Source organism: Mustela erminea, chromosome 19, assembly GCF_009829155.1.
Source record: "Mustela erminea isolate mMusErm1 chromosome 19, mMusErm1.Pri, whole genome shotgun sequence".
In the NCBI taxonomy this organism is placed as follows: domain Eukaryota; kingdom Metazoa; phylum Chordata; class Mammalia; order Carnivora; family Mustelidae; genus Mustela; species Mustela erminea.
Window position 1 is genome coordinate 33,350,878 of NC_045632.1, and position 12,494 is coordinate 33,363,371.

General features: G+C 50.7%; 1 protein-coding gene across 2 annotated transcripts in view; it reads left to right on the forward strand.

Moving 5' to 3' along the window:
- Positions 1-12,494, forward strand: part of GNAO1 (G protein subunit alpha o1) — a 166,042-nt gene that overhangs the window by 82,014 nt on the left and 71,534 nt on the right. For both annotated transcript variants that reach the window (XM_032325123.1, XM_032325124.1), the window contains exon 3: positions 1,017-1,158. In XM_032325123.1, coding sequence (XP_032181014.1) covers positions 1,017-1,158 — 142 coding nt within the window. The remainder of the gene's footprint in view (positions 1-1,016; positions 1,159-12,494) is intronic.

The following is a 12,494-nucleotide window of genomic DNA, read 5'->3' on the forward strand; positions in this document are numbered from 1 at the left end:
GTGGTGGGGTGCAAGAGAAGCCTCACCCCTTAGATTGATGTATGTCCGTACTGGACGGCGTATTCAATCCTGAACAGTAACACGTGACCCGTGAAGAGTGGGGGCGGTGGTGGCTCCTGTCCAAGGTTAGTCTTCAACACCATTCGCTCCTTCTTAATTACTTCAACCGGAAGAGAATCCGTGCCAAGTTTTAGTTTTATCACCTCTTCCCAGCCTTCTCTCCTCTCTGGAACCTGGGGAGCAATGAGCATGTATTGAGTGACTACTGTGTGCAGGGAGAAGGGACATTAGGGCACATCTAGCCTTATCCCTGACCTCAGAGGAACCTGAGAACAGGAGAGCAGAGAGTGTCACAAGGCCTCTGGGAACTATAATGTCACCTATGTGTCCCCTGTGTCACTGTTCAGAGCCACCAGAATAAGGGTGACGTGGTAGTCAAATCCCAGCCGAGGATGGAAGAGCAGGTACACCCTTTCTGTGGAGTCTTCCATGGTCAAAGATGAAGACAGTTCGTTTAAGTGAGTCCTCTTACCTTCAAGCACTGTGAGTTTTCCCCAAAAGAAAAATTATTATTCGTTTGCAGGCTTTTTGCAGGGGTCTTCATCAACATAATTCTAAGTGGAAATTTAGGTTAAGACCCTGAGCTTTGCTTAAAAATACTAACGGCTTACATATATTGAATTCTTACTGTATGTCCCCCCAACTGCTGCCCCTCACCACCACCGTTCAAAGCACTTTCAGGTACACTCAGCTCCTTGCTGACACCATCTGTCTCACTGTGTACAAGGAATGGAAAAAGACTACATTTCTTTTTGCCACTATTCTGTTTTCCTGCTGAATTTTCAGTAATTCAGGTAGAGTCTTCCTTCAGCTCAGGAATTCCGCATCCAGGTTGGACCCTGCCCTCGGCCAGCTAAGCCAGGAGGTTGGCCCCAGAGGCTTGACAGGTCGTGGGCTCTTGGTGCCAAGTGAAAACAGTGTACTCATCAGATACGGCCTGTGTGCTTTTTCTCTAGGATCATCCACGAAGATGGCTTCTCTGGAGAAGATGTGAAACAGTATAAGCCTGTTGTCTATAGCAACACCATCCAGTCACTGGCAGCCATCGTCCGGGCCATGGACACTCTGGGCATCGAATATGGTGACAAGGAGAGAAAGGTAGGCTGCTGAGCCCATGGGCACTGTAAGGAGAAGGCCTGTCCTCCTTATACTGTCGGCTGCCTTATAGGAACCAGAAGAGAGTGCTATCTGTGATAGAGAAGTCTAGTCTCCAGCCCAAGCCAGTGCACCAGTCAGCCTGGCAAATTCGGTCAAACGGGTGTAGGTGCTGGGCACACCTCCAAAGCAAAGTCGCCAACAAAGACGACAGCCATCCAATGCCGGGGTTTATTCTGCATATGACAGAGGGTTGCTGATGTCTTAAATTGGGACTCCCGCAGCATTATACAAGTACTTGCCCTTGGGCAATTAACTTGAACCGAAGTATTTCTCAAACCAGACGAGAAATACCTGAGCACCATCTCCCCTCCTCAGGAGAGCATCCCTTGCCTTCTTGGGAGCAGGCTGTAGCCATTTGGATTTGACTCTCTATCCTCCTTTACACCAGGGGATGTGTTGTCTGCCTCTCCCGGGTGAGCTGGAGGGCCTAAGGGGCTCTCTTTCCTGCAGGAAGTTGATAACCTAGAATAGGGACTGTTTTACTTTTTTTTTAAATTTTTTAAAATTCCAGTGAGTTAACATACGCTGTTAATATTCATTTCAGGTGTACAATTTAGTGATTCAACACTTACATATAAGGGACTGTTTTTCAGTTGAATTCCCAGGTGTCTGATAAGTAGTGAATGGAATAAGTGTATAAAAGCCTCTTATTTGCAAACATTTGCATTAACCATAAGACTGAAACATACACAGCTATACTTGGCAAAGCTAAATAAAAGAGAGAGGGAAGGAAGGAAAAACAGTCTTAGAGAATTCTATCCAGAAGTGGCTCTATGTCTCCTGGTGCACTGTGAATCCCAGCAACCCTTTCCCTATGTCCTGGAGGGCAGAGAAGGAGAGCAGATGGGGAGGTCTTTGAGTGCCCAGACCCGCCTATTGGAGCCTTTGGATAGAGAGAATTCATCTCTGATTACTGTGTGATTCAGTTGTGCGTTGTACATATCCTGTCTTTGCTAAAAAAATCATCTCCTTCCCAGAGGAAAACTATCCTTGCCTCTGGGTCTGATGAGGAAACTTTGATAGATAGCTGTAAGTGTAAAATTCAGTATTTTATGCACAACATTCTAACTCCATGGGGCAGAGTCATGCCAGCTCCAGCATGGGCTTCTCCTCCATGGCGGGGGTGGGGGTGGTGTGGATGGGGGGTGATTTGTTGATGGAGGGTGTGTCCAAGGCCAGCCTGGGCTAGGGAAGCAGGGCCCCTCCCACTGCTCCTCTGGGAGGCCAAGTTCTGCAACCAGTTCCGCAGAGGAAGCTCTTCCCACTGTGGGGACCGGCTTTGGTTTTGGCCATAGAGCCAGGGCCTGTGGAAAGAGGGGTACCACTAGTGCTTGTCTTATTTCCGTTACATATAAGCCGACAGCTTCTAGTGGGCCAGACACTGTGCTGGCTGCTGGGGATCCAGGAATGAACCCAGTGGGGGTGGCACCCCGAGAAACCAGGCATTTAGCACATACATACTCCCATCATCAGAATCAGCCTAGCAGGTTACAAGGCTCCATTTCTTTTAATAATAGTAATGGTCACAGTGATAATAGGAAGGGCTGTCTTTTATGGCGCACCTCCTTGCTGCCAGGCTCTGCGCTGAGCATTTTACATATGCTAACTCATTTTCATTAACTCAGCCCTGAAAACCCAGAGCAGGAAATGCCTAGTGCGATCTTTAAACAAGGACAGGCCATAGGCCTCTTGGCCAGAGGGAGAACAAGGTACCTGAATCTCCATCCCCCAAATGACAGCAACCGTGCAAGAGGCACATATGTCCACAGCACATACCCGCCGCACAGACACACACATACGTACGTCCACGGCCCATGCACTCTTCCAAGCGGATGTGTGTTCACTGCCATGCCTGCCTCCCAACCATTTCCCTCCCAAAAACTTCCTTCCCTGACCAAAACACGGAAATTCATTCTGACTTTGGAATTCTTTTCTCCTTCAGTTCTGAAAGCACGACTTATTCCTGTGGGATTCCCGTCCCCCTCCCCACCATTTGATTATGCTGAACAGAGAGGTGATTGCTTGGGAATCACTGGGAATACAGTGTATCAAGGACGGCGCTGGGGGTCTCTGGGGCCTCTGTGGGTCTTTCTCTTCTTTGAGGTTTCCCCGTTAGGACAGTCATCAAGCAGGGGGCCAGGGAAGGTACCAGTACAGAGGGACACCAGGAACAGAGTGGAGATGCCCGGAAGAGTCCGCTGGACATGGTAGCATTGGAGGCCAGTCCTGTTAACAGTGGGTGGCATCACAGTGGGGTGTCTGACCCACCCCCAGGGCAGCACCAGCTCCTCAGGCACAACCCTCCTGGCTGACAAAGGCCTCCAGGCCCTTGGGCACCTCTCTGTCATGTCCCCTGTGAGGGACAGAAAAGTTGACCCAAGATCAGGCCAAAGTGAGCCAGACATCTGGGGAAGGTATTTTCTGGAAGTGCGCTGGCATGGATTTGCCGTCTGGGAAGCTGAGTGCAGGGATCTACTTCAGACTGAAATCTTCCCCTGGACATGGAAGGGACATTTGTGATGAAACCTGGCTCTGAGAAGGAGCCAGCCATGCGAGCAGAGGAGAACAAAGTTTCCAAGTAAGCACCAAGGCACCAAGGTCCTGAGAAAGGAGTGAGGCTGGCATGTTGGAAGAGAGAATGCCTGAACCACACCCTGGGAGAGGGGTGGGGCCCTGGGGTACTGGATGCCTTCCAGTCAGATCTGCCTACAGCCAGCCAGATGGTGCCCAGATGCCCTGACCCAGGCCTGGGTCTCCAATAGCTTTCTCCTTCCTCTCTCAGGACCCCGGGAGGGGCCTACGTGGAGTATCTGCTGTTTGGATGTTGTGAAAAGTGCCCCATGTGGAGCAGAGCCAGATTCGTGTTTCGGCCTCCAAAGACCTCCTTTATTCTCTTGGCTTCTCCCGTTCTGCCCTCCTCCCACAACCCATCATGAAACATCTAGAGGAAGACAGCCTCACATCCAGAGTCTGCTTGGGCCAGCCAGTTTTGCAGTCTCCATACAAAGAAGCATCTAGAAGCTTCCCTTGCTGTATCTCATTAAAACAGGTGTCCCTGACTTCTCTTGGTAGCTGGCTCATCACCCCTCCTGGCTCTCCAGTAGAGGGAGGAGCGACTGCTTTCTCCTTCAGCCTCTCTGTGCATGAATCTAAGCCTGAAGAAGCCACTACATGGGGGCAAGTATCTGGGATCCCCTTACAGCAGTCTGGGGCTTCCACACCCCATGTCCCAGGCACACCAGACCACAGACCCTCTCCCCAAAGACGCCAGACACTCGTATGCCTCCAGGCCTTAGCTCAGGACATACATCTGCTTCCAGTGCCCTTCGCCCCTTCTCTTCCTCCTGGAATTCCTCCTGTTGAGTGAGGCCCAGCTTAGCTCCTTTCTCTTCCATCCCCTTGACAGCAGAACTCAGCTCAAGGCTTTCCCTCCATTGAGCGCTTACCCATGCACCAGCATGAAGATTGGTTATGTTACTCTTTCCTTAGAGCTGCGACCCTTGCACTCTAGGGTGATCAAGACCCTTTTGAGCAGCTAATGAAAGCAGTGAGCCTTCTCTCCAGAACAGTACACACATGCACACATCTGGGAAATCCCACATACAATTTCAGGGGGCTCTGGCACTCATAAAGCCTGGAATAAGAACTCCTTCATGATTTTACATCCTTCTGCCCAAAGCCTGTGTCATTCATCTTTCACTCCCCTCCTCACCCAAACAACCTGCACAGGGCTCAGAATATAGTAGGCCTTCACAAAAAGCCCCTTGAGTGGAATGACATGTCTCAATTCCTCAGCTGTCACAGAAAAAAGGAAAAGAACCTGTGATTCATCACTAAATGAGCAGATACTGACTGAGTACCTACTATGGGTAGGCTTTGTGCTAAGTGTTCAGAGGTATGTGACACAGAGCCTTTAAGGAATTGATCTTTAAGGAGTTTATTTAAAACATATGAACATATAAGAAGGTGGAAAAAAGAGAGAGAGGGAAACAAACCATAAGAGACTCTTAACAATGGTGAACAAAGTGAGGGTGGATGGAGGGAGGTGTGTAGAGGATGGGCTAGATGGGTAATGGGCATTAAGGAGGGCACTTGTTGTGATGAGCACTGGGTGTTGTATGCAACTGATAAAACACCAAATTCTACTCCTGAAACCAATATTACACTATATGTTAACAAACTAGAATTTGGGGGAAAAGGGAGTTGATCTCCTTGGGAAGACAGGGCTCCCAAGCTGAATGCACTCAGCCATTACAAGGCAGTCAGGGAGAGCCTCTTCGAGGAAATGAGGCTGGCATTGACCTTGAAGCAGGGATGTAGCTTGACAAGGGCAGATATGGGTAAGGAAAAGGACTTGAAGCAGGAGGAACAGGAGTAAAGGCAGTGGGTTGGTAGCAACCAAAACCGATCTGAGGGACAGAGAAGGCCAGTGGCCAGAACGGAGGGTTGGGATATGGTGAGGTGTGGGAGAGTTAGAAGATGCAGTGGGGTCCAGACTTGGGGGGGATGCGGGAGCTTGGAAGGTGCACCGAGGAGGTTGGATTTGATCCTGGTGGCAACAGGCAGCCATTGTTAGATTTCTGAGGACTTCTGGGGAGGGGTGGGATGACAGTGAGTTTTTAGGAGAGTCTCATGATGGTTTGTGTAGGGGTGGAGGGACTAGTAAGAGGAGGACTACAGGTAGGGAGGAAGGCTTGGGAGCTACAGGGAATGACACACATGCAGAGCTCGGTTCTCCATGGCAGTTGGAAAGGAAGGGGAGCAAAGTGATGTGTGGTGATGAGAGGAAGGTGAGGGCCCGGGATTGATGGGCTGCTGGGGCAGAAGGGTGAGGATCCGGAGACTGGCTCACTGAGCGCGTGTGAAACCTGGAGCAGCAAGCAGGAGATGGGGCTGGACTGGGCCCAGTGTGCTGAGTCTCCTTGCGAACTAGTGGGCTGCCCGGTGGGAGTGATCAGCAAGCAGATGGATCAGAGAACCAAAGCTTTAGGAATTAAAGGTGGTGATAATAGTGACTTCTGGTCTGTATGTTTCAGGACCCCATTTAAACAGTTGACACTATTTACTGAATCCTAACAACCACCTGTGCTGTGGTTATCCCTTACAAGTGAAAAAAATGAGGCTCAGTGACTTGCTCAAGGTCCTGCAGGCAAAATACGTAGGTATATGATCTAGATAGGACTCCTAACAAAGCTGTCGGCCCTGTGATTGGAGTCCAGAGCAGAGTCCCATTTAAATAGGCACAGCAAAATCACGCACACCAGATCTTTAAAAGAATCTCAATTCTCTATCCTAAGTCTCTCTAAAAATATGAAAAGGGACCCAAAGGACAACTCCCACTCCTATTTTTTTTTCCATATATCCTTTCCCGTCGTCTTTCTCTTGTCTGCTCACCCCCACCATCTTGAGCTGTCCCCCCCCCCAAATTCCACAGGCACCCCCTCTCTACTCCCAGCCTTCAAGGCTTTCCTCCTTTGGCCTCTTTCTCCGTCTCTCTCCCCCACCGTTTTTCTCCCTCTCTCTTCCTCTCCTCTCTGTTGGGAGGCTGTTCTGTAACCTGCAAGAGGTTCCCTCTCTTCGTCTCCTCTCTCCCTTTTTCCATCTGTTCCTCTCCTTCCTTCTCTCCTTCCCCCCACCGCCTCCTTTCTCCCACCCTCTCCTCCTCCCTCCCCTTCCTCTGCTTCCCTCTGCGCTCTCCCGCCTCACACGCCCCACCCCTCCACCCCGCTCATTATCATGTAAATTGTCTTAACCTTTGGAGCTGAGTCTCTCCCTCTCTCCTGCTTCCTCAGTTCTCAGCCCAGGGCCTGCATCTGCATCACAAAAGCAGAGAAACTTGTCTGGCAGAACTGGCCTGAACTCAGACACTAAAAGAAAGAAAAAGCTGGGGGAAACTGGACAGTTACAGGGTTAGAAGGTTCGCTTGGACCAGTGGGGGGATGGGGGCACAACCCCACGTTCACAGATTTTATTACACACGTACATATGAACATACGTAACACTGATGTGCATGTCTGTATACTTAGGTATGTAACACACATTGTAAACTAGCCAGGCAATAGGAAGAAGTAATGCCTTGAACTTGTAGACTTTATTCAGTGAAGAATACTCTCACTTTCATTTGTTCGCCATCTGTACAGGTGCATGTTTCTCTCAATAAATCATGAACTTCTCAAGGACAGAATAGAGATCTTCAGTACGATGCCTGACACAAGAAGTATTAGATACTGTGTTCATAGCCCAGCTGTACCACCAGCTCTATGACCCTGGGTAAATTATTGAACTTCCTCAGTGCTCAGTATTTGCGTCTTCAAAATGGTCATAATCCTAATACCTTCTTCATTCTTCTGCTATAAGATTAAATGAGATAATGCTTGCAAAGTGTTATGCCCAAGTTTTCGCGTCAGAGAGACCACCAAGGAGCCAGGCACGGATGCAGTCACACGTGGGTTTATTTGACAAGCTTAAGCTTGGGCCCAAGTATACCCGACACAGCGGAGTAGGGACTTGGACCCTGAACCAGATTGCAGTCAGAATTTTTAAAGGCAGAGTAGGGGTAGACTCGGGTGCTTGAGGACAAGGGGGATTATGGATGATGTAAGTCTCCAAGGACTTTCAGAAGCAAGGTCTCCAGGACCTTGAGGGACTAGCTATTGTTGGGAGAAAGGTTATTTATTACCAATAACAAAAATCTTCTCATGAGACCCTTTAAGTGTGTATCAGTGGGCCATATGCTTGGGAATGATTCTCGACACTATCTTGGAGGTTTAGAGATAAAGGAATTGTTTAAGTAGACTTACAGGATCCTGGTCGGACCTGTCGGGGTAGGGGGTCGGTCAGGCTAGGATTGTCCTTAGCAAAACCTCAAGGTGAGGGCAGTTAAGTCCCCAGGGGAGAGCCACTCTGTCTGTTTCAAGGGCTTGTCAGTAGGTAAGGAATTTTAATGATTTTCTTCTGCCTCTGTTTCCCACATCAGCTAAACTTGAGGTGGGATGGCCTTAATTTTCTCAGCCTCCACATTTCCCCCTGAACAATTTTGACCCTTAAATCTTTAAGGTTGTTGAAGGTGGAAGGTCTCATCTTCTGTAACTTCTTCCTGCTGAATAGGGGCGTAGAGTTGTCCCTACCTACTCAGGTCAACATTGATCATTTAGGGAATGTGTAGGGGAGTTATGAAAGACAGAGGCAGCTGAGTCCAGGGGTTTAAATCAATCATTAAAGTAGAGAGTGACTGTTTAAAGTGCTAACCTGAGTAGGTCAGAACCCAAGAAATATTTTGTGATAATCTGGAACATCAAGATGGCTGCATTTATGTCAGGGCTAGACTCAAGGTGGGTACAGCCTTGTTTTTCTTGGCCTCCACACAAAGTGCTTGGGATAGTGCTCGACACATAGAAAGTTCACAGCACATATTAACTCTTGTTCTTTTTTGTTGGTTTTGTTGTTTATAATTATTGGTAAGATCTTGATGAGTTATCCTCACGGGGCCTTGGTGAGGAGTGGGTACAGTTTGATCTGCATTTTGCATGTTAGAAACAGAGGCACAATAACCGGGTTACTGACCTAAACAGGACTGAAGATTCGTGCTGGTTGGCATGGCTGCCTGGTGCTCCTCTGTCCCACCAAGGGGCTTCATTAGAACTGCCCCCTCCCTCACGTTCCCCGCCCCTCCCGAGATAAATGCAGCTCTTTAGGGAGGCAGAATCACATTTCACACCTGGTTTCCAGAATGTCATCAGATCTCCTCTGGTACAAGAAATCTTGACATTTAATTCACACAGCGGAGCTCAGAACCCTATCTTTTTTTTAATCAGGGAAATATTGTGGCCTCATCTGCACGGCGCGTTTGCCCTGTAGTTTACATGAATTCTGAATCGGGCAGAAACAAGGATGCTGTCTGGCCTGTGTCCGCCTGGAGAAACCTCAGGGGTGGTTGTCAGATCTGATGGGGACTGGGGGAGGTGACGGATGACGGCCTCCGTGCACCTGTGCCCAAACCTGAGGCCAGGAAGAGGCTTCCGTGGGGCAGCAGCGTGGACGCCTGCCGCGCCCTGCACACCTCGGCTCTCCAGCCACACCAGCCCAGGCCCAGTCCTGCTCTGATCCTTGGCCTGGCCAGATGGGTAGACCTGAAAACTCCTCCATTCAAGACCATCGTAATTCTACTGCTCCATTTTGCAGATGGGGCAAAACAGGCCCCATATGGCCCAAACAGGAAAAGGACTTACTCCAGAGAGGATGAGGCAGCCAAGGACTAGAATGTCAGGTTTTTGGAGTCACGGTTCTCTTCTCTTTCCGTCTGACCAGTCTGCCTCAAATCACCCAGCCCGTGTGGGGCCTCATTTTCTTTCATTCAGTTGGTCAGTCATTCATCTCACAAATACTTACCGAGCACTCACTTCATGGCAGACCATGCATTATGATCCAGCAGGGTTGGCTACAAAGATTAAAAAGGTGTTGGGGCTCCCTAGCTTCGGCAGAGATCGTGTTTCTGGGAAGAAAAGGTAGATTTCTTGATTTCTGAGGCCTCAAGCAGCCCTGACATTCCAGCTCTGCAGGACCCAGTGCAGCCAGGTCCACCCCCTCCCTGCGGTCCAAAGCCAGATCCGGCTGTAGGAAGCTTGGTCCAGGCTTGCGGCAGCAGCACCATCTGCCCACACGTTCCCCGCATCACTGTGTTCAGTGCAGAGTAGGGCTCAGTGGACAGACGGGTTCACGAGTGACTCCAGGTGTGTGCCCTCTCAGGCCAAGTGCTGGGCTAGGTGCTAGGGGCATTCCTATGAATAGGACAGACACAGCCCCTGCCCTCAAGGGGCACGAGCAAGCAGGACAGACACTTCAGGCACTTCCTGTTTTTATGGAAGCACGGTGATATGAGCCCTGAGGCAGCTGAGGATGACAGACGTAGTAACCATGTCCTAACTCCTGGCTGTCTGAAAACGACATGAGCAAGAGCTCCTCGAGCAGGGCCTGGTACACAGTAGGTGCTCAGGAGAGGCGACTTAGTATTCAGATCATATGCCTTAAAGCAAAGTGACCACTACTCTAGTTATTTGTTCGCTTGTTTTTTTAAGATTTTATTTATTCATTTATTTGACAGAGAGATCACAAGTAGGCAGAGAGGCAGGCAGAGAGAGAGAGGGAGAAGCAGGCTCCCTGTTGAACAAGTAGCCTAATTCGGGACTCGATCCCAGAACCCTGGGATCATGACCTGAACCGAAGGCAGAGTCTCAACCCACTGAGCCACTCAGGTGCCCCCAACTACTCTAGTTTTAAAAGGTTGCTTGGGCATGGCCGCTGAGGGGAAGGAGGGAGACAGGTCCGGGCCTTCTGGGCAGACGGTCACTGCAGCTGAGAACACATAGGGTGACACAGCTTTGGCTTAGGTTCTGTCCTGTGGTCAGCTGTCCATCCTAGAGGAATAGTAGGGAAGCCAGAGCAGGCTCGAGCGAGCCAGTTCACGCACGTCTGGCCCTTAGACGAGAGGCTGCTGAGGGGGAAGATGAGCTTTCTCAGGTGGACTTTGGATTTTGCTAAAGGCTTTGTGGAAAACCTTTTACTAAATGTTGATAAAAGGCCATGCCATGCCTGCCTTAGTAGTCTAGTGTTGAGAACACACCTTGGTCTCGCTTGTTGATGGAGGAGCACCCTGGGCCCTGGGATCCTCTCTCTGGACATGGGGGACTGTGGTCCAGGCCCAGAGGTGAAGGACGTTCTCCTAGGACACTGGGTTCAGTATGCTGCCCCAGGGCCTTCTGAAGACAGTGCTTTGCTTTGGGGACAGAGTTTTTGAGGAAAACAGTTTACCTAGGAGAAAGCCCACATTCTTCCTGCCGTGAGGCCCTTGACCCAGAGATGCCAGGCCAAGTCTGAGCACAATCCCTGAGCTTGTTCTTTGAGAAGCAGGGCAGGCGGCCATCATGGTTAGGGAGGTGTTTGATGTTTCGGATCTCAGGTAGTCGTGCCCTTAACTCTAAGTGGTAAGTGCTTGAGCCAGTCACTCCAGGTGTCACCAGGTAAGTTAGCATGCCTTTGGCCATGAGGAAAAAAACACACCCTCCCAGCGGTGTCCGGAACTGTAAGGACAGTCAATGTCTTGTGGATAGGGAGGCCCGAGCATTGGCACTCCCAGGGCTCAGCACCAGGGCCCGGGTCTGCACTTGGAGGCTTTCTGGGTGCTCTTGGTTCCAAGATGGCAGGAAACACACCTCCTCGCGAGGAGTCCAGAGGCCGGTGGAAGAAGCGGAGCATCCCGACTTCTTACTCCACATTGGCCTGACAGTAAGGGAGCGGAGAAGACAGAACTGTGGACCCTTTTGCCATTCTAGTGGGACACAGGCAGAGAGCAGTTCAGGGATAACATGGAGTACCGCCTGCCACCCTCCCTGCAGGCACCCGTGAGAAGCAGAGAGCCCATGAAGGTGGCATGCGAGGTGATGGGAAGCCGAGCCCCAAGCCCATGGGGGTGGGGGCGGCGGGTGATCTGGGGGATGGGGACTCCAGGGTGACCTGTCCTTCCAGGCGATGGCAGAGGAGGGGCCTGATTTCTTCTCTGGTTTTGGCTCTGCCGTAGTCCCACTGTCTTCATCTCCTCAGGCTGATATAAGAAAAATACCACAGCCTTAAACAATAAAGACGTGTTTCTCGCCATTCTGGAGGTTGGGAAGTTGGAGATCAGACCCACCTTTTGGTTCCTGGGCAGCTGTCTCCTCACGGGGCCCTCACATGGCAGAAGGGATGGGGGAGCTCTGTGGGCTTACTGGGCCCTCGTCCCATCCTAGGGGGACCCTCATCCATGGGGGCTCTGCCCCCATGACCTCATCCCCTCCCACAGACCTTCCTTCTAATACCAGTACACTGGAGATTAGGTCTCAACACAGGAACTTGCAGGGCAACAGGGACACAAACATCCATCTGTAGCACCACAGAGACACGGAAAGTCAGTGTTGTCCCCAGGGGCACCAGAGACAAGAAAATAGCTGCCGGCCAGTGAATGCCAGCAGCCTAAAGCTGGTGGCGAAGTCCAGGGGAAGAACATCCATCTGGAGCATCATGGGGCAGGGCTCCCCGGGCCCAGCCCAATGGTCAGGCACCTTTGGCCCTGCACTACCCCCACACCCCAGCTTCAGTGGCTTATGAGGTGTGGCTGAGGCCGCAGCCAGCCCTGGCCCCCATCTGGCCCCAACGCCCCTTCCGTGGCATGTCAAGTAGAGGGGTGCTAAGCCAGGCCACCGTGGCCTTTGCCCATTCATGTGTTCATTGCCTATAGAAAGGGC